The sequence below is a fragment of the Salvelinus sp. IW2-2015 genome, linkage group LG4q.1:29 (genome assembly GCF_002910315.2).
Source record: "Salvelinus sp. IW2-2015 linkage group LG4q.1:29, ASM291031v2, whole genome shotgun sequence".
Taxonomy (NCBI): Eukaryota; Metazoa; Chordata; class Actinopteri; order Salmoniformes; family Salmonidae; genus Salvelinus; species Salvelinus sp. IW2-2015.
The window spans coordinates 67,639,904-67,661,804 of record NC_036842.1 but is presented as its reverse complement, the minus strand read 5'-3'; the positions used below and the strand labels follow the sequence as shown (position 1 = coordinate 67,661,804).

At 40.7% G+C, this 21,901-nt stretch overlaps 1 protein-coding gene across 1 annotated transcript in view; it reads left to right on the top strand.

Annotated features, from left to right (window-relative positions):
- LOC111962411 (nuclear receptor ROR-alpha A-like) overlaps window positions 1–6,520 on the top strand; it is a 285,568-nt gene extending 279,048 nt beyond the window's left edge. The window contains 1 exon segment of the mRNA XM_023985484.2: window positions 147–6,520. Coding sequence (XP_023841252.2) covers window positions 147–311 — 165 coding nt within the window. The 3' untranslated portion in view covers window positions 312–6,520.
- The last annotated feature ends 15,381 nt before the right edge of the window (window positions 6,521–21,901 follow it).

Below are 21,901 nucleotides of genomic sequence, written 5' to 3'. Positions count from 1 at the left end.
GTCAAGATTCCCCTCTGGTGTGTGCCTGTATCAGTATTTACCGGTCAGTTTGTGAGAGTGAATGAAGAGATCTTCATGAGATCTCCATGTCCTTGCCTTACTGTGAATCTAAATAACAGCCTGTCTCTTTTCTTTTCCCCACACAGTTGATATGCAAGGTGTCAACACTGCGAGCGCTGTGCAGCAGGCATACCGAGAAGCTGACGGCTTTCAAAGCAATATACCCAGACATTGTGCGTGCCCACTTCCCCCCCTTATATAAGGAGCTCTTTGGATCGGACTTTGAGCAGTCCATGCCCGTTGACGGGTAGCCAGCAGCCTTGCCAGGTGCCAGCGTGGCCACCGTGGGGAATGTCATGGGGAGCATGAATCTGAGACACTTTAACGGTGCCCTGCACAAACCAGGACGGACGGCACGCTGCACACTTTTCTTTCTTTTTTTTCTTGAGGGGAGGGTTGTGGGTGTATGATTTTCTCCATTTATTTCATTGGGATTAGTTGTCTCTGTTTGGAACCCAGGGGGGACTCTAAGCTCAAGGGACATGAAGAGAAGTTGGAGACAATGCTTTCTCTCTGAATGAACTTGACCCTCTCATGCACATCATTCCAGCATGTTCCCAGGATGTCTCACACTGATTAGCACTCATTGTTTTGACTTGTTTCTACAAAACAGAATTTACTGTATTGACAAAATTATATTGAATTTGGCTATGCACATGCCTAACCTAAAAATCTCCTCAGCACCAATGATCTGGCTCTCCACCTCCCCTCTGAAGCTCCAATATCCAATGTCTCATTGCATTGGAAAACATATCCATGTCAATATTTATTTGTTATTAAATCTATACTGTATCATATACCCTAACGAAGATAGCTGTCTGGGCATGTGTATCCTCCATTAATCATTGGTAAAGATTATGTTAGAATCTCCTAATGGAAATGTATTGCTGCTAATGTGCTTGTCCTGGTCAAGTTCAGACCCTGTTCTCCTGTGTTTAGTTGTATGTTTGGAATGCAGTGCTTAGAATGAAAACTCGCAGTGACTTTGAGAGAGGCTCCGTCTGCGTGGCAATGTAAACCGCACCTCTCTATGGACAATCGTCTAAAAAGAAAAGTAGAATTCTGGTAATTCTAGTCAAAACGCAATGATTTTAGCTGTCAAAGACTCCATCCATCATGGTTGCTTAGTGAAATCATGCAAGGCCATCTGCTATTGAACCTTGTGTGGACAGATGCCCTGGAGAAACATTGGGCACCGCCACAACGATAAGGGTCCATCCCACCTGTTTTATAATATACTACAGGGTATACGGTCATAAGTACTTACTATACAAAAAAAATAATGTTTATAGATTCTATTTTAAATAACATGTATGAAATTAGTAGTCCGACTATTCTTAATTGTTGAATTGATAAGGCACTTTTATTTGCACCTTTCTTTAATTTAAGACTTGTATATTACCTAGTGATGTGTTGCATGTGCACAAGAAATACCAGTTGAACCATGGTCACAGAGGCTAGTCCTGAGAGCTGCAGACACTGCTGGTCTGGGTGGGGGTTGGTTTGTTTAGATTGGGTTCGTTTGGTTAGGTTGGGTTTGCCTGTGAGATGGCTAGCATGGTATGGTCTGGAGAGGCAGGCAGGTCACATTCACCCCATCACCTATTAGCATAACACCCCCGACACACAGGCATACAATCTCAAACAAAAGCACACATGAACCTGGTACTCAAGATGTTTGATCGTTTGTGCTTAGTCCAACGTCTCCATCTAGTGGAGAGTAGCGACACAGCAGGCCAGGTGATGGAGGTCTTCAGAAATATAATGCCTATTAGAGAGCGGTCCACACACAGCCCTCTCTGACCAGCTGTTGATCCATCTTGTTAGCCTCACACATACGCATGTTTGTGGAGGAGTGATTGTGACTGTCTCTTCCCTAAGGCCTCAGCCCAGCTATGACATTTGTTATGGGACAGAAAAGGAAATGGGAAGAAGGAATTGTAATATTCAAAGCCTTGTCTGGTAGTAAAGCTTCTATTTTTGTAACATGTATAGTGAATTAAACTCATGAAAGAGAGGGGGAGAGAAAGAGAAGTCAGGTAGCACTTACTATATTCCCGCAATAATTAGAGAAGCTGTTGTTTGTAGTGTATGACTAGGAAAGAAACATGACAATGGTAGAACAAGTGCTATCGTCAATGCTTCGTTGTCGTGGTTCTGTTTTTTTTAGTGTGTCTTTCTTGTCAGTGTGGTAGAGAAGCGGTAGAAAAAACCCTGGATGTGCCATACAGTAGTTTCTGCTCCTGCGTTGCCGTCTACCTGTCCATAATATAGAATGGATTGATCTGACATTCCAGAAAACTCAGTGGTGGCTTGTATAGAATTCCCATTATAATCCTGATATCCCTTTAGATTACCCAACACAGCATGGTTACAGTTTTGASACAACCCTTACCATAGTGGTTTGGTTTGTTTTTCTGTTTGCACACGATGATTCCTCTGCCGTGCAATTTGTACAAGACAGAAAGTCTTGTGCTGTCACCCCTCAGGGAAGAGTTATTTTACGCTTTCTGTTTGAAAATGTTTCTGTTGGGTTGTTGGTCCTCATTAGGTATAGTTCATGTGTTGTTCAGGGATGTTCGATAATAAGTGGTTAGGAAGAACATGTGAAATTCATTGCTGAGTAGTATTTCCCATTGCTGATGTACAGTACTTAAGGAGCTGTTGGTTAAACACCAGAAATTCTAACTATGCCCTAGAAGTCAAGCTCATAATAAACACAAACTTTATTTTCCCATGTTTACAGTCAGTTTTCCCATTGGCCATACAGAATATGTTTTATTTGATATGCAGTTTATTTATATTGCATACAATTCCAATAATAACATACTACATTTGGACTAAAATGGTGTCGCCAGGGTCAATGTCACCAACTTATGATTATGATTACCCTCTTTGTTAGATAAACCAAATATACTTACGCAATATTAAATATTTCTTCTTTAGGCTGTATTAATGCTGTACCTAAGTAATAATCTCTGAAATGGTCCAATGTTATTTGGATATGTATTGGCCTAGGTGACCACCAGTAGCCTCAGACTACTAACCAGTGAAACCCAGTCTGTCTCAACCAGTGATTGACAATCCAGGTGACAGCGGGCCTGGCCTGTGGCCCAGTGGGAGAGATATGGATGCTCAGGGAGTTAACAGACAGACAGAAAAAGACATAGACAGACAGGGGAAGCAGCATATTCTCAGCCAATAACTATGTGGTAGCTTTGTGTAACTATTACGGGTTTCTAACGGGAAGCCACTAGAGTGGAATCCCATTTCCTGAAACACAGATGTCATTCTCTGTCTCTATATCGATCAAACTGGTCCTAAATGAAAGGTCTCTTTGTCAAGCAATTGCAGCATCAACCCAGAACAAAAAGCAGTCATTTCTTACCACTTTCTGTTCACTGTGTTGTTATGTCCTTCTTGTCTTTGTTCCGTCTACAGTTTGTTAGCAGTATTGATTAGACAATGGGGATAAATCAGAGGCATTGGATCCTTTGTGTCTGTGACACTTTCAACAAACATCTCTGCACCCACATGGTGTGGGGGGATAAGTCATCATGCATGCTGTCATTTGAGACATGTTTAGCAAAGGATCACTGAGTCTGCTAGTCTATCAATGTAAATAACACCTTATGCTCCTTCTGTCTCTGCTCTCTGTGGCACTCGTGTAAACAAGCAATAGTGTGCGTGTGTGTAAGTGTGTTTGTTTACTCACTGTGTGCATAAGACAAACCCCAGACAAGGCTTTTTAATAAACTAAGAGGAACAGGGTTATGTGGATGATGAGTCTGTTAAGGCTTAGTGTTCCCTGGATTTGAAAGGTTTCGGTAACACTGAGATTGATCCATCCCGTGTAGTGCTCAAGTGTTATAAGCATGACATAATGCCTCTATACAATTTATAGTCCTTCAAAGCACGCTGGAGCAAATGACTAACCACTCAGTCGTATGTGTTCAGTGCAGAATAATTGTTATGAAAAGAGACAGCAAACAACTCACCATCCTGCTTGTCATACGTGTTATGTTGATGCTTTGACTGCCTGAGGCATGGGACTCCTATTTATTTGCCATAGAATATAGATTGTAATGATAGGTGTAATGTCATGTTTACAACTGTGCCGTCTTTTGAAGTTTTAAAGTGTTACCCAGATCTATAAGTCAATTTCATAGCATTTTAACAATACTCTCATCTTCCAAAGCACATCTGATACAGTTTTAAGATAACAATACATTTTAGAATATAGTCAAAAAAACTAACAAAATTGTTTTTGAAAAAAAAAAACTTCTAGCCATAAACGAATGTCAAGCAATAATATATGTGGTGTATTATTTGTTATTTTGTGCTTAGGCTTTGGACATCTGCATGTAAATACACCTCTAATTTATCACTTTTGGTTTTAATGTGTGTTATTTTGTTCTGGTTGTTATTGTTTCGGCTGTATATTTGACTGGTTCTGTTCCCAGGTGGAGGGTAACAACCACATATGGCCTGGCCTGTATATATTAATTTCTCTCTTTCTCTTTCTCTCTCCCTCATCCTCTGCTTTTAATCCACAATATGTAATGTTATTATTGATCACATGTATAAAGGTAACTTTGTAACTTCATTCTGTATAGGTAAGAAGAAAATACTGCTACTAAGGCCTACTCAGTGCAAATATGTATCAGTTTATCAAATACACCATGCTGTACAATATCTCTGTTTTTAGTATGCTTCTCTCCTTTAGAATTAGTTTGATAGTCTTAGGGTGTGCCAACATTTATTTTGTGTTATCCTGATGTGTGGTGCTTGTGGACAATGTCCTGATTCCTAGACTAGGCAACCCTATTAGTTCATTAATTTCATTGAGTATTGGTGCATTATTTGATATTAGTACTCAATAAATAATCATGACAATGATAATGATTATGATAGTGGTAAATTTACTTCAATACCCAGCCAGTACCTGTATCAGTGTGCTAGTCCTGGGATAAGGCTCTTATTTCCTTCTCACTTTAAAATGATTAGTGAATCCAGTATCTGCTAATTAACAGGTTATTTAAGGTTGCTTTTCTGATTTCTGAAGAAAAAAAAATCTGCAGGCTGAAACAGCAGTATTGTGTTTTTATTTGTTCTGATTGTAAAAACCACTTGCTGAAGCTGTAGCTGGTCATACTGGCAAATGCTGAGTATTTACCTTTTAGCTGTGTAGTACTTTACTTAAAAGTACTGTGCAATTGTCCATTTAACATTGTCATTTTATAGCTTCTTTATTTCAAAGTTAGACTGCCCTGAAACATTAGTTTCTTGAGACCAGCTTAGAACTTTGGCACCACAGTTGTGCTATTTTTAAAAATGTACATGAAAAATATCACCATTAGAGGTTACAAGTTTTTTTTAACCTTTTTCTTTTCACTCTGTAGCAAATATCAGCCAGTATATGCTTGCAATAATACACAATGTACTACACTGAGTGCCTCTCAGTGTTACATGATGCATAAATGGTACAATTTGTTTTGTTTTCCAAACATGTACTCAACTGACAATGTATTTGCACAAGTAGGTGAACTCTGTCACTCATGTGTTTCAACGTTTTTCATATTCTGTCATTATAAGTACTAGACAATTTCCTTGTTTATTTAAGGCACCATGATAGATATTACAGTTAATAGAAATAAGTTTCTCCCTCTTATCTGAGTAGCGTAACTGGGAAGGATGTAATGTAAAATGGTCAAATCGATGATTTACATTCTGGCTGACAATATTGCATAAAAGATGACCTGCTGAACCAGGTTCTGGATTTTACAAAAGAATGGACAATCCACATAGATGTTTTTCACTTTGTTTTATGATCATAACATTTTGATTTCTTTATTGAGAACAGAAAATTGACTAATGCATTGTATTTCAACTATTCATATGTGTATGCAAAATATGCATACAACACATCTGAATTTCTTTAATGTTCTGTGTTTAATGTGAGCTCAAGGGGTTGGGGTAACTTAATATGAGGGTGGAGTGTGGGTGGGATATTCCTTCATGCGAAAGGAGTATGAACTGTGGGGAAAAAAGACGAAACCAGTGTGTGGTTGTCACAAATTTTTAAGTCACATGTTTGCTACTGATCTTACAATGGGAACAGATGATCATGTACCTTTTTATCCAGCTCTTTTGAACTCTCTTTAGCAGGTAGTCTATTCACAAAAGTAGTCTTGCTCCTTCTTGTCTGATTCTTAAATATGGAAATACGTATTTTGATTCATTTTGTAAATACAGCTGTAAAGAAAAATAAGAAATGTAATGTTGTCTTTTAAATACTTTCCATTCTAATATGAATGTTGTTATATTGTACTTAGAAACTGTACCTTTAATATTACCTTTATTAAAAGTGCATTGGACACATCGATTTTAGATGTGCTTTATGTGCTGTTATCCCATAATAAAATTTACCGCTTGTAATGGGCTGTTAATTTCTGTCTGCCTCTGTATTGTCTGTCTCTTTTTATACACTACACAGGTTCCCTAGGCCTATCTGATACAGGCCTGGGTTAAGATCAGCGGTAAATTGCTTTAGCCAACAACCTTTTCATTGCTTTTGTTTAGAAGGTTTGTTAGAGCTGTCAAATCTGTGACCGGCTGCTCTTGCGTTCATTGTCGTGAAACCACACCCGCACTTATATCCCAGCCGCACTAGAAATTCAGATCGAGAAAGTGTAGGCTTTAAAAAATTATTACACTCAAATAAAAAATAATGAATGTAAATAATACGGATTTATATCAGCCTAATCATTTTACATTTACGTTTTAGTAATTTAGCAAACGCTCTTATGTTGAGCGACATAAAGTAGTGCATACATTTCATACTTTTTTTGTTTCGTACTCGAGCTGTAGATTACATCACACATGTCAGTGTTCGAATTTGTAACAGCTGAATGGGATTTCTACTAATGCGACTCGGTGCATCAAATGGCAATATCGGCAATAGATATCGCTAGGGGCCGGGCCGACTGTGGATTTGACAGCTCTAACGCAATTACACCTCCGACTCGCCTAAACAAAAGCAATTAAAAGCTATGCGTTTGTCGACTAACAGGGGTTACCACTCAATCTGATTGAATCCAGGCCTAAGTCCTACTTATGTTTCCTATTTTATACTCGAAGTGTGGGAATTAATTGAATGTAAGTGGAAATAAGAGGCGAACCATGCCAACAGAACAGACTGTTCACCAGCCTTATTGGAGTTGTAATGAAGCCAGCGTCCAGCTGATGGAGACACCTCTGTGTCTGGAATTCATGTACACTGACCCTAACCAATGAGCTACATAATACATAATTGACCCTAACCCTACAATTCATGTACACTACTCCTGGGGTATTGATAAGTCAATTAGAAAGGCAGATAGGCAGGCATGCAGACAGGTAGTGAAACCGGCCTTTACCATCAGGATCTAAATGAGGATCTTGACTGAATTGGTGTGTGTTGGAGTACTTTGGTAGTTCATATTTACATGCAGAAATGTTTTAATTATAAAAGTTGAGTAAATAAACATACAGTAGAGGGCATCCCAATATCGTAAATAAATCATAGAGATGGATTTAATCTTTATCTGTGCCATTCTGTGACAGCATGGGCAGCGCCATCATCTGTTGTGCCAACTACATGGCATTGATAGCTTAAAGCCATTTACAACACATAGGCAACCCAATTTGACAATAATCACTCTCAAGTCCTAACCCATAGAAATCCCCACCCAGTTGACTACTTTTAAATGGTGGAAGCCCTCAACAGCAATGTCCATGCTAAAACGGGTAATATTCATCTAGATATGGATATTTATCTCTATGAAATAAGCCAAAATCTTTTGAGAGTCATTTATAGTATAACAATTCTTGGAATATACACTGAGTATACAAAACATGAAGAACTGCCCTTTCCATGACATAGACTGACCAGGTGAATCCAGGTGAAAGCTATGATCCCTTATTGATGTCACTTGTTAAATCAACTTCAATCAGTGTAGATCAGGCCTGGGCAATTATTTTCCATGGAGTGCCACATTAGAATATATTTTTGCCATCGCGGGCCAGAATCATATTACAGATTTATACATTATGTATATGAATGTGTTGACAGATATATCTACTGTAAATCACATCCAGATATGTTACTTATTTTACTTTTTAAATGCACAGAAATAAACCACAACCATATTCTCCTTTTGGTAGGTATTTTCATTATTAAACATGCAATGAACTACATGGAGGGAAAAGTACACTGTGCATTCACCACCACGGACAGAACTCTTGTTAATGGGTATGCACAAAAACAAGAAAGAGAGAGCTCAACATTACATTTAAACTACTCAATCAGCGTGAGGAGTGAAGTCTCTGATAGGCATTGACTAGAGCAGTGAAGTCTTGTATAGTTTCTGACGTTGCTATGCGCAGGATTGCTGAGAGGTGAGAGTCAGTAAGAGATGACCTGTGCCTTGACTTGTTATATTTCATCACTGAAAATGTCTGTTCACATACATAGGTTGACTCAAACAGCACAAACATCTTCTGAGCATGACTCCTAATCTTTGGAAAGTTTTGTTCATCGAGAGATGCATAGAACCTCGTCAGTGACATTGTTTTGAATAGTTCTCCAATCACTGCATCAACCTGAAGATCGATAAGCTCAAGTTGCAGGTCAGTGAGAGCTTTATCCACATTGAAGGTGAAAGGACAGTAAACCAACAGCATGTCATATTCCAACACTTTGAAATCCTCAAAACGATGAGAAAACTCACTGTTCTCCCGCTGGCCATCTGATAGGGAACAGACTAGAAGTGTTGGAAGGTGGGTGAGATTGTTGGCTTCTACTTGGCAGGTCAGGAGGAGTAATTTCCCTTGAAGGCTATGACAAGGCTGTTCATCTGATGTGCAAAAAGTCCCTTCCCTTGTAGTTTCAAATTCAGTTCATTCATGAGGGCCATGATGTCCACGGTGAAGGCAAAATCAGCCAACCATTCTTTATCTTGCAGTTGAGGGAAATCCACATATTTTCCTTTCATTTGCAAAAACTCAGCAATCTCTGACTTCAGGTCCCACACCCTTTTAAGCCACTTCCCCAAACTCAGCCATCTCACGTTTGTGTGGTAGGGGAGATCTGCATGACCCAACTCTGTCTCTTCCAGCAGTGAGACAAACTGCCTGTGGTTTAAATATTTTGCTCTTATGAAGTTTACCACTTTAGTGACTGTATCAACAACATGGCTCATTTTCAGTACACATTTACAGAGCACCTCCTGATGAATAATACAATGCAGGAAAATAATTTTCTGATCTGGGTTCAGCTCAGCTACTTGATCTTGTATCCTTTTCAAAAGGCCACATTTTTTTCCTGTCAAGTTTGGGCACCCATCAGTGGTCACACTGGATACATTTTTAAAACTCAGTCCCAGCTTTGTCTCACACTTATTAACCTCCTCCAATAAATCTTTCCCTGTGGTTGTGCTCTTCATTGACTGCATTGAAGCAAGCTCCTCTGTAATTTAAAAGTCTGGGGTTATGCCTCGTAATAATATCAACTGCGCCGTGTCACGTGCATCACTGCTCTCATCCAGGGCCAAGGAGAAATAGGTGAAATAGGTTACCTTGTCTTTCAACTGTTGTTCCATATTCTCTGCGATGTCCTCAACACGCCATGTCACTGTTTGTCTTGACAGGGAAACATTTTCAAACAGCTATTTCTTGTCGGGGCAAAGTATTGCTGCAGAGTCAATTAAAAATTCTTTAATGAATTCGCCCTCAGCGAATAGCTTGCTATGTTTAGCAATTTTGTGGGACAGTACATAGCTAGCTCTCGCAATTCCGTTGTTTGCTGAATGCAGTTTTGTGAAAAGTCTGAGAACTGAGAAAGAAACTCTTTCGATGCACTTGTCCTGTGCTCAGAAGACATATTCCTGTATTTCTCTGCATGCTTCGTCTGGAAGTGTCGGGTTGTTGTCTGTCAAGACAGCGATGCTCTCTTTGCACACTAAGCACACAGCTTTCCTTGATACCTCAATAAAGACATATTTGGATGTCCACTCTTGCTGGAACACCTTACATTCATTGTCTACTTTTCTTTTCTTTCAAATCTTTGAAAAACTCATTTTTGCACAATTTCTAGCTAGCTACTCTACTTGTAACTGTGACGTGTGTGTCAGCCTGTCAGTCACTGTCTGTCCTCGTGCAGTTGTTATTTATACGTGCCTTCAAAATAAATGTAGCACAAGCGGTGGGAGTTCAATCATTACACAAAGGCGAATATTCATTGGGCAAAGAGGTACCGTGTTAAATGTAGGTATAACTGTCCCAGTAAGAGGAAGGATAATGACCAGCAGGAGACAGGAATATAATCAGTGTTGCCAATTTTGTGATTTTGTCCCTATATTTATGCAGCTACTTTTCAGGCTGCCTTTGCAGAGTTCTGCCACCAAGAGTTTCTATGGTTTTGATAGCATGAATAACTTTCCCCACTCAATTCTGTCGCAAACAAGAGTGGAAGCTGTCAGTGCAACAGAAGTCACAGAAACGGCACACACAGGCAGCTTCTACTCTCAAGCCATAAGACTGCTAAATAGCTAATCAAATGGCCACTCAGACTTCCTGCATTGACTCTATGCACACACACACTGGACTCTACCCACACATTCATACATACTTCTGACACCTCAACACACACACACACACACACACACACACCACACACACACACACACACACACACACACACACACACACACACACACACACACACACACACACACACACACACACACACACACACACACACACACACACTATACATATGCCCGCACGCACACATGCATACTGACGCCACACCTTTACCATGTCCACATCCGGTTTCAACCCTAACCCTAGCCTCAAACACAACCCTAACCCTAATCCTACCCCTAGTTTAATAATTTAGTGCTTGAGTAAGGAATTTTTATGATGTGATGCAGTTAGCCACATCTCTAGTGCTCACTGACTTATCTAGAGCTTGTAAATTATAAACCATATATCAGATTCCCATTCCCCTCAATATTAATTGCTCAACAATTTTTCTGTATTTTGGTTTGCTGTCTATTGATATCTCAAAAACTCGCCTAAGAGAACTTGGAGGTCATTCAACATTGAATTATAAAACAGGTGGGTGCTTATTCCATCCATTAACCAATAACATTGGAGTTCTCCTATTTATTTTTGTATTTTATTATTATTGAACGCATCACCGGGGGCAAACTACCTGCCCTCCAGGACACCTACACCACCCGATGTCACAGGAAGGCCAAAAAGATCATCAAGGACAACAACCACCCGAGCCACTGCCTGTTCACCCCGCTATCATCCAGAAGGCGAGGTCAGTACAGGTGCATCAAAGCAGGGACCGAGAGACTGAAAAACAGCTTCTATCTCAAGGCCATCAGACTGTTAAACAGCCACCACTAACATTTAGTGGCCGCTGTCAACATACTGACTCAACTCCAGCCACTATAATAATGGGAATTGATGGAAATTATGTAAAAATGTATCACTAGCCACTTTAAACAATGCCACTTAATATAATGTTTACATACCCTACATTACTCATCTCATATGTATATGTATATACTGTACTCTATATCATCTACTGCATCTTGCCATCGTTATGTAATACATGTATCACTAGCCACTTTAAACTATGCCACTTTATGTTTATATACCCTACATTACTCATCTCATATGTATATACTGTACTCTATACCATCTACTGCATCTTGCCTATGCCGTTCTGTACCATCACTCATTCATATATCTTTATGTACATATTCTTTATCCCTTTACACTTGTGTGTATAAATCAAATCAAATCAAATTTTTATTAGTCACATACACATGGTTAGCAGATGTTAATGCGAGTGTAGCGAAATGCTTGTGCTTCTAGTTCCGACAATGCAGTAGTAACCAACAAGTAATCTAACCTAACAATTCCACAACTACTACCTTATACACACACACAGGTAGTAGTTGTGGAATTGTTAGGTTAGATTACTTGTTGGTTATTACTGCATTGTCGGAACTAGAAGCACAAGCATTTCGCTACACTCGCATTAACATCTGCTAACCATGTGTATGTGACTAATAAAAATTAGTCACAATATTTTTTTTGATTTGATTTGATTTGAACCTTTATTTAATAACTAGGCAAGTCAGTTAAGAACAAATTCTTATTTACAATGACGGCCTACCAAAAGGCAAAAGACCTCCTGCGGGGACGGGGGCTGGGATTAAAAATAAATAAATAATTAATTAATATACAGCTTGGTATGTACTATTTCAGACAACACTCTTCAGTGAACAGTTAGTTATTCAGAGTGCTTAGAAAGTGCATAGTGTATGTAATACCAATATAAAATCAACAGGGGGCAATAGTGTAACTATTTTCTTACCAATGCCAATGACATTCCAAAAATGTCAATACAGATCAGACAGCTCCTCAAATGTTGAACAAACTTTCATATAAAGGGCACTCCTAACTCGTAATGACCAGGAATTTGTGCAGAGATGAGATGTTCCTGTTGACCAATTATTATTATTGTTTGCCTGTGTCTTCAACTGATGTAGGCTACAGACAGGGTTTTACTGAAGAACACTCAATGATAAAGTCACATTAGAAAGCCAGTCTGTTGCTCTTAAAGTGCTATTCCACCACTTTTCAACCTAATATTCATCCTCTCCAGCACCAAACCAGTGTCTACTGTCTACATATGTGAAAACAGCGCGTTTCTGTGATCTGTGGTTAAAAAAATCAGAAGAAAAGTTGTAAAAACCTGGAGCGACGAACCACGACGTACCGTGATTGTATAGTACTGTTTTTAAAATGTTTTCACTTTTGATGATGTCATGCGGTAGAACTTTTTCATATTGTTGGATTCGGGCTAAACTTTGAACATTGAGATATTAAAGACATGATAGATCAGACACATGGTATATAAAGGAGTGAGATCTGTAGAAAGACAGAGTGGCTGTGGAATGTGCTGGGTGGACGAGAGGAGATCACAGGATTGCTATAGGGGAGCGGATGGACATCTGTGGATTAGGCTAAGGAGGGGTTGAGGTCAGGAGGTCAGGTCAGATCCCCTGAAGGGAGTAATAAGGGTTTAGTATCCTGTTACCCTCTTCCTGTCGAAACATAACATGTAAGGATTGGAGAGAATGAGGAGTGTCCAAAGTGGGGTATATATAATTGTGATGGTGAGAACATGTTTTTTTGTCTGAATACAGCTGTGTCGACCCTTTGGGAAGAATTAAACTTGGTTAAGCTTCTCTAGTGTCCATGAGTTATTTACTCTGAAATTTGAACCTAACAATATATATATATATATTTTCTACAAAACATAGAAATGGGCCGTTTTCACACATGTTGACCCTGGTATTATGCTGGCAATAATGTAAACAAGGTTGAAAAGTGTTGGAGTTGCCCTTTAAGGGGATAGTGTGATTATCCTTTATACGTTTTGCTGCTGTCAGAAATACAGATGGTTCTAATTAAAAACAACATATTCTATAGGGAATAGATTGCAGTGGAATTGCAACCCGGAAGTGATTACACAACACTTTTTCATCCACATTTTGTGGTAAAGTAAAAACTTATTTACATACATTCCATTGCATTACATTCCAAGACCATGAGAGTCAATTTAAATGTGGGGATTCTATCAATGAAATATACAGTAAAAAGTCTGTAGAGGTCTGTCCAGAATAATTTAATCCTTTAACTGGCACACCAATAAATAAATATCCCCCCCAAAAAATATCCAAACAATTTGTGTATTTAGCCTTAATATAAGCCATAAATGAATATCCATGATATCCACTTGAAATTAATGTTTAATCTTAAGGCAGTTAATTTGAGCCATAATGTGTTCTTCTTTAACGGACCATCTGTACAGGTTTCTGTGTGGATGTGTAATAATGATATATTAATCAGTCTGAATGAAGATATTCGTCATGGCCAGGGAAAGCCATAGGGGCTCTCTCTCACTTCAAGAGGGAGCAGTTGGCCATGGTTTCAATGCCAAGAATCGAAAAGTCATATTTAATCTATTTTTTTTAAGGATTTTGTTTCCAGAGAGATGAGGAAAAGATTCTGGTGATGCTACACGTTTTCTGATTATGAGGCAGAACATGTCGGTATTGTCACTGTTCCCCGGTACTGCTGCTCATTCCATTCACCAGCTCCAGAGGTCTACGCCACCGGCTTTCTAGGCGTCACTGAACTGGATTCATTACCTCCAACCCCGGACTGTCTTGTGTCATTACGCACACCTGGTTCACATTCCCCCTGATTAGTATGTTCTATTTGTGCCCTCTGTTCCCCATTGTCCTTGTTAGTTATTGTTCCCTTGTCTGTTGGTCTTCTGAGTACCTGTGCTTTGTTGTTTCGGCTTTCGTGCTACGTGTACCGTGCACTTGTTATTACCGTGCACCTCGCTCTTTTGTTTGGGTTACATCCCTGTGTATTTTAGTGTTTGTTTTGGACTTCATCCCCGTGCCTTTTTCATGACATGTTGTATTTTTGGGTGGAGTAATAAAAAAAAAACTATTCCTGCGCCTGTCTCCGATCATTATACAACTTGACAGAATATTCGACCCAAAGAAATGGAGACAGCAGCAGAAAGACCGAGCTGTAAACCATCGTCAGTGCTGTCCCAGCGCAACGGAACCCCTCCAAAGCTGCGGCCCTGCGCCTTCTACTCCAAGCAGCTGAGCCCAGCCCAGAGGAACTACGGCGTTGAGGACAGGGAACTCTTGGTGGTCAAGAAGACTCTGAAGGCGTGGAGGCACTGGTGTCCAAACACCTTTTCCTGGTGTGGACAGATCACCGCAAGCTGGAGTAAATCAGGGCAGCAAAGAGGCTAAACCCGAGACAGGCCAGGTGGGCTCTATTCTTCGCCAGGTTCCAAGTCACGCTTTCTTATAGGCCAGGCTCGAAGAACATGAAGGCGGACGCCCTCTCTCTCCTCTAGGCAGAGGAGAGAGAGGGAGAGGGGAACCCATTATCCCTCCGTCCTGTATCATCGCGCCAGTATTGTGGGACGTGGACGCCGACATACGGCAGACCCTGCAGACAGGGAACCCGTACCTGCACAGTGCCTGGAGTACCGCGCATACATGTCCATGGGTGTGCGGGACCGCCTCCTTACCTGGGTGCACACCACGCCTGCGTCGGGTCATCCTGGGATAAGCCGTACCATTGCCTGCCTGACTGAGAAGTACTGGTGGCCGACCTTGGCTAGGGACGCCTGGGTTTACGTCTCTTTGTGCTCCATCTGTGCTCAGTCTAAGACACCCAGACACCTCCCTTATGGAAAGCTCCTTCCCTGGCCGACGACCCTGGTCTCACCTCTCGGTGGACTTTGTCACTGACCTTCTCCCCCCTCCCAGAGGAACCCCACCATTCTCGTCATTGTGGACCGGTTTTCCAAAGCTTGTCCCCCCTTCCTCGGCCTGGGCTCCCGTCGGCCATGTAAACCGCGTTAGCTCTTTTTGTGCACGTCTTCCATCACTACGGGATCCCGGAGGACATTGTGTCAGACCGTGGGGTCACGGAATTCCTAGGAGTCACGGTCAGTCTCACCTCTGGGTACCATCCTCAAGCTAATGAGCAGGTGGAGAGGGTCAATCAGGAGATGGGCAGGATCCTGAGGTGTTACTGTCAGGACTGGCCGGGGGAGTGGGCGGATTTTCTACCTTGGGCTGAGTACGCGCAGAACTCCCTCTGCCACTCCTCCACTAACCTCACACCTTTCCTGTGCGTGTTGGGGTATCAGCTGGCCCTGGCACCTTGGCATCCAAGTCAGACCAAGGCCCCTGAGTGGTTTCGGCGTGCTGAGGAGAATTGGAACGCTGTGCACACTCGTCTCCAGCGGGCTGTGCGTCAACACAAGGAACAGGCGACCGGGTCTGGCTCTCCACATGGAACCTGCCACCCCCCCCCCACCTGCTCTGCTGGAAGCTGAGCCTGCGGTTTGTGGGTCCGTTTAAGGTCCTGAGGAGGGTTACAGAGGTAACGTACCATTTTCAACTCCCTGCTGATTACCGCATTAACCTGACATTTCATGTCTCTTCTCAGGCCAGTGGTGCCTGGTCCCCTCGCTGTGGCTGGACCCAGTGACGCCCTGACTCCTCCTCTGGTTGCATCCCTGTGTATTTTCTATATGTGGTTGTTTTGGATGTCGTAATAAAAAAAACCTATTACGTATTCCTGCGCCTGTCTCTGATCATTATACAACGTGACAGGTATGTTAGTTTAAAAAAGCTTATGAGTCACAACAGTTTCATCTTGCTGTACAAGTCAGGGTTGAGGTCAATGCCATTTAAATTCCAGTCTATTCAGGAAATATACTGAAATTACAATTATTTTGAATGCTTTTAACCCTTTTGTGGTGTTCATGTTTTTGTTACTCATCCACTGTTCGCGGGTCTGATGGATCCACAACATTATTGGGTTTTTAAAACAATACAACCATAACAATTTACGTAAAAATACTTATACTTAGAAGTTGACTTATATCAATTACAAGCAATATAGACAGCATACATGGTTCATATTTGCTATTTATCTCTACTAGATCACATTTATCAATAAAAGCGCTATTCATTTTCTTTTTTGTAAAAAGTGATTTTTGGAAACAAATCGATTATAATCAAGACATGGATGGAATAAATCATGTTTATCTTTAACAAATATAAATGAAACAAGGTTTTTATCACTATTGATGTTTATTGCTTTGAACTGAACAAATTGGATGGACAAATTTTACATACAGTATTTTATGGAAATAATATATGAGCCCCATTAAACACAAATTAAGGCTGGTATACACACCACATGAGGGACAGAGTTTTACTGTGTGAGTGTTGCAAATGTATTTCTTGCACTTCATGCATGTGTACTGTGTCTTCCTGTCCTTCTTGTGTCCACACACATCACAGTGCTTCTTGTTGCTACGGGCTGCAATCTGGAATGATAAAAACACTTGGTTCAGGAATTTTACTATCTCACTCACTCACATACAGTACCAGTCAAAAGTTTGGAAACATCTACTCATTCAAGGGTTTTTCTTAATTTTTACTATTTTCTACATTGTAGAATAATAGTGAAGACATCAAAACTATAAAATAACACATATGGAATCATGCAGTAATCAAAAAAGTGTTATTTTTTTTAAATATATTTTAATTTCTTCAAAGTAGCCACCCTTTGCCTTGATAACAGCTTTGCACACTCTTGGCATTCTGTCAACCAGCTTCACCAGGAATGCTTTTCCAACAGTCTTGAAGGAGTTGCACTTGTTGGCTTTTCCTTCACTCTGTGGTCCAACTCATCCCAAACCATCTCAATTGGGTTGAGATTGGGGGATTGTAGAGGCCAGGTCATCTGATGCAGCAGTCCATCACTCTCCTTCTTGGTCAAATAGCCCTTACACAGCCTGGAGGTCTGTTAGTGCATTGTCCTGTTGAAAAACAAATGATAGTCCCATTAGGCTCAAACCAGATGGGATAGAGTATTGCTGCAGAATGCTGTGGTAGCCATGCTGGTTAAGTGTGCCTTGAATTATAAATAATTCACTGACAGTGTTTCTTGGCCCAAGCAAGTCTCTTCTTATTGTTGGTGTCCTTTAGTAGTGGTTTCTTTGCAGCAATTCGACCACGATTGCCTGATTCATGTCGTCTCCTCTGAACAGCTGATGTTGAGATGTGTCTGTTACTTGAACTCCGTGAAGCATTTATTTGGGCTGCAATTTCTGAGGCTTTGTAACTCTAATCAACTTATCTTCTGCAGCAGATGTAACTCTGGTTATTCCTTTCCTGTGGCGGTCCTCATGAGAGCCAGTTTCATCAGAGCGGTTGATGGTTTTTGTGACTGCACGACTGCACTTTCAAAGTTCTTGAAATTTCCGGATTGACTGACCTTCATGTATTAAAGTAAAGAATGTTGTTTCTCTTTGCTTATTTGTGCTGTTCTTGCCATAATATGAACTTGGTCTTTTACCATATACCACCCTTATCTTGTCACAACACAACTGATTGGTTCAAACGCATTAAGAAGGAAAGAAATTCCACAAATTAACTTTTAACAAGGCACACCTGTTAATTGAAATGCATTGCAAGTGACTATCTGATGAATCTGGTTGAGAGAATGCCAAGAGTGTGCAAAGCTGTCATCAAGATAAAGGGTGGCTACTTTGAAGAATCTTAAACACTTTTTTTTAGCTTACTACATGATTCCATATGTGTTGTTTCATAGTGTTGATGTCTTCACTATTAATCTACAATGTAGAAAAATGTAAAAATAAAAACCCTTGAATGAGTAGGTGTGTCAAAACTTTTGACTGGTACTGTACATAGTTACAGCAGGCCAAGGTAGGAGAGTCAGACACACACACATGCAACAACATCACTCACACATACTTCCGGTATTGGAGTTATTGGTTATGTGGTTCGGGTGGATGGGGCACCAGCATCCTCCTCCTGAATCCTCCTCACGATGGCTGCAGAAGCTGGGGTCCTTGTAATATGTTGCCTCCTCTGATTTCAGGTCTTACCAATGCCTTGCCCAGCTTCCCGAGAAAGAGCCGTCTCTTCTGGAGCTTCCCTCTGTTCCAATCTGGGCTCATCACCATCCAGATGACAAACGCGAACGTCGAGATGTCCAAGATTTTGAAAAATATCACAAGTGGCCAGCGTAGGGTTCTTCTTTTGCAGCTGTAGCCAGTCACCAGCTTGTCTAAATTGTCCACCCCTCCTTTTGTGGCAATGTAATCCATTGTGATTTCTGTTTTTTGATGTTCCTGGCCACAGATTCTCCCATCCCTATGCAGTGTACTCATGAGTACCACATTTTAGCTTTTCTTTGGCACATATTTACCCTAGGGACGTGTTGGCCGTGAACACAAACTTAGAGGAATTGATAGGCCTGTTTCGTGTATTCAACAGCTGAGGTGGGAGCTCTGGCTTGTTTTTCATACTGTTCCTACCATCGTCAGCTTCCTCTTGATGAGCTCCTTTGCAAAGTAAAAAAAGTTATCACGTGATGTTGTGGCAACGGAGTCCCTGTGTCACATCCAGGACAACCCGCATCCCTTGGTTCTTCTCAAAGGCTCCTCCATCTGGCTTCCACTTGCAAGTTCCACGCATATGATGAAGCAGCATCACAGGCAGCCCAGATCTTGATATCATATTTTGCGTGTTTAGATGTTATATACTGCCTGAAGGGGCAGCGGCCACTAAATGGCAGAAGCTGCTCATCAAAAGTAACGTTGGGCCCAGGGTTGTAAAACAGGGGAAGGCGGTCTACCCATTTGTCCCACACTGACCTGATTGCCGCTAGCTTGCCTCTCTGCCGCCGAGCTGGTCTGGTGTCTCGGTTATCGAAGCAGATAATCCTGGAAATAATGTGGAAGTTTTCCAGAGACATTGTTGCATGGAAAAGTTATCTGCCATTTGCTGCATTCCACAGGGATTCTGTGGGTTTCCCATTGGATCTGAAAGGACCAGCAAGGATTAGAACCCCAATGTCTACATGTAAATGAGTTTGGTCCATCTCTTCCAAAAACATGCCTTCCCTCCAAATTAGTGCAGTCCAGAATGATTTTCTGGATGGTGTCTGGATGAACAGTTCAAAATAAGACTTTTTGTCCTGCACATGAGTAACCGCCATCTGCGTCAGCCCTGGTTGCACATTGGCAGCCATGCCAATGCCAGGCTCATTCCTTGGGCAAGAAGACCATTCAATTTCACAGTTTTTTGATATCCATATTTCTCCTCCTGCAGGCTGTTGATGAGCTGGTCCTGGGGCTGCCTGAGGTTCAATCTCATCCTCTTCTTCCAACTCACTGTTAGACTCTGAATTGACAGAGCCATGATCCTCATATTCGGACAGTTCTTCATCTTCCAAAGTGGAAGACACTCCTCCACACTCTTAATATGAACATTGTGATTATCAATTGTAGAGGGAAATATTGAAATTCAAGTGAAATGTTACTCATTCTTATATTGTGCAAATGAAGGGAAATATCACAATTTAAAAGGCTCCACATTGGTATATGAATGGGATAGACTCACAATCCAACTAGCCAATAATTATATTTTACTGTGTAATGAAAAGTGTTAGAACATTCTTGATTGCTACAATTTCCTAAATCTTGGATATCGTACATAAAGGCCATTGGGACAGCTATAGTTATTATGGTTGTGAATGCAAAATGCTTTGAGACAATCCCAGTCAAATGACATATAAAGTAGCATCCTTACTTTCAGAATTTCTTGTCTATTTTTAACAATTGGAGACATAGAGAATTTTTGACAACATAGACACACTGTTATTTCTATTTTTCTCTCTGCATTGTTGGGAAGGGTCCTTAGGAAGAATTTCACTCTTGGTCTATACCTGTTGTTTACGAAGCATGTGACAAATACAATTTGATTTGATTTGATTGACACATTAACCAGCTCAATGACCTTCACATGCCCTCAGCTCAAAATCTTTCTCATTGGCTTGTTACTAGTAGCTGCAGGACCCAGGACACCACCAACAAAGCATTTTTTTAGGCTAGGCTCAGCTTGTATGTCATAATGATGCTCAGGAGACTCAGTACGTGTATTATCACTGTTACAGAAATTGAAAGGTTTCTCCAAAAGTTTGGTTATGGCTGTTTGTGGCTGGAACAAGAGACATCACACTCAAAACCCACAGGTACTATAGGTCTGCTCTGTTAATATTTCAAGCTGAAGATCCAACCCTCTCATTAACAGATATTTGTCTTCATCTTCTTTGTATTCACTCTATTTCTATTATTGGCTACTTACTTTCATATTATCCCATATTTCAAACAATAATTACAGAAAAACAACTAAATCATGGTGAATTGAAGAGCTTCTTGATAGGGGAAAGTGCTCTTACTGTCCCACAATACGTTTTGTCTCTAGTAGGTGTCTAGTAAAATGTTTGGTATGACAAATTAATGTTAAATCTGTATGCAAAGCTAAAAATACAAAGATGTTCTACTTTGTATACTACTTTATTCAGTTATTGTTACAAACCATTATCTTGGTTGGAAGTATACTAACATATACAATGTCTTCTTTAATGACACAAAACACGAAAGTTAGCCTGTGACACCTGAGCTTCAGATATACACTGATTGTACAAAACATTAGGAACATCTTCCTAATATTGAGTTGCACCTGCTTTTGCCCTCAGAACAGCCTCAATTTGTCAGGGCATGGACTTTGTCAGGGCATGGACTGTGGAAAGCGTTCATCAGGGATGCTGGCCCATGTTGACTCCAATGCTTCCCACAGTTGTGTCAAGTTGGCTGGATATACACACAGAAAACTCTTGAGCGTGAAAAACCCATCAGTGTTGTAGTTCTTGACACTCTCAAACTGGTGCGCCTGGCACCTACTTCCATACCTCGTTGAAAGGCACTTAAATCTTTTGTCATGCCTATGAATGGTACACTTACACAATCCATGTCTCCATTATCTCAAGTTTGCCTGCATTAAAGTCCCCGGCCACAAGGAGTGCCACTTCTGGGTGAGCATTTTCTTCTTTGCTTATGGCCTTGTAGAGTTGGTTGAGAGTGGTCTTAATGCCATTTTTTGTGGGCCAATTTATTGGTGAATTCTGAAAAGCTATCCAAGGATTCTTCCATAGGGGTGTGTTTGTAGGGAGTGATGTTGGTCCTTGTAGAATCTATATTTTTTTCTTCCATATTGTTATAGTGTTCTTAACTATGAAGTTGTTAATGTTCCTAGCTCCATCCTTTGAAAACATATACCTG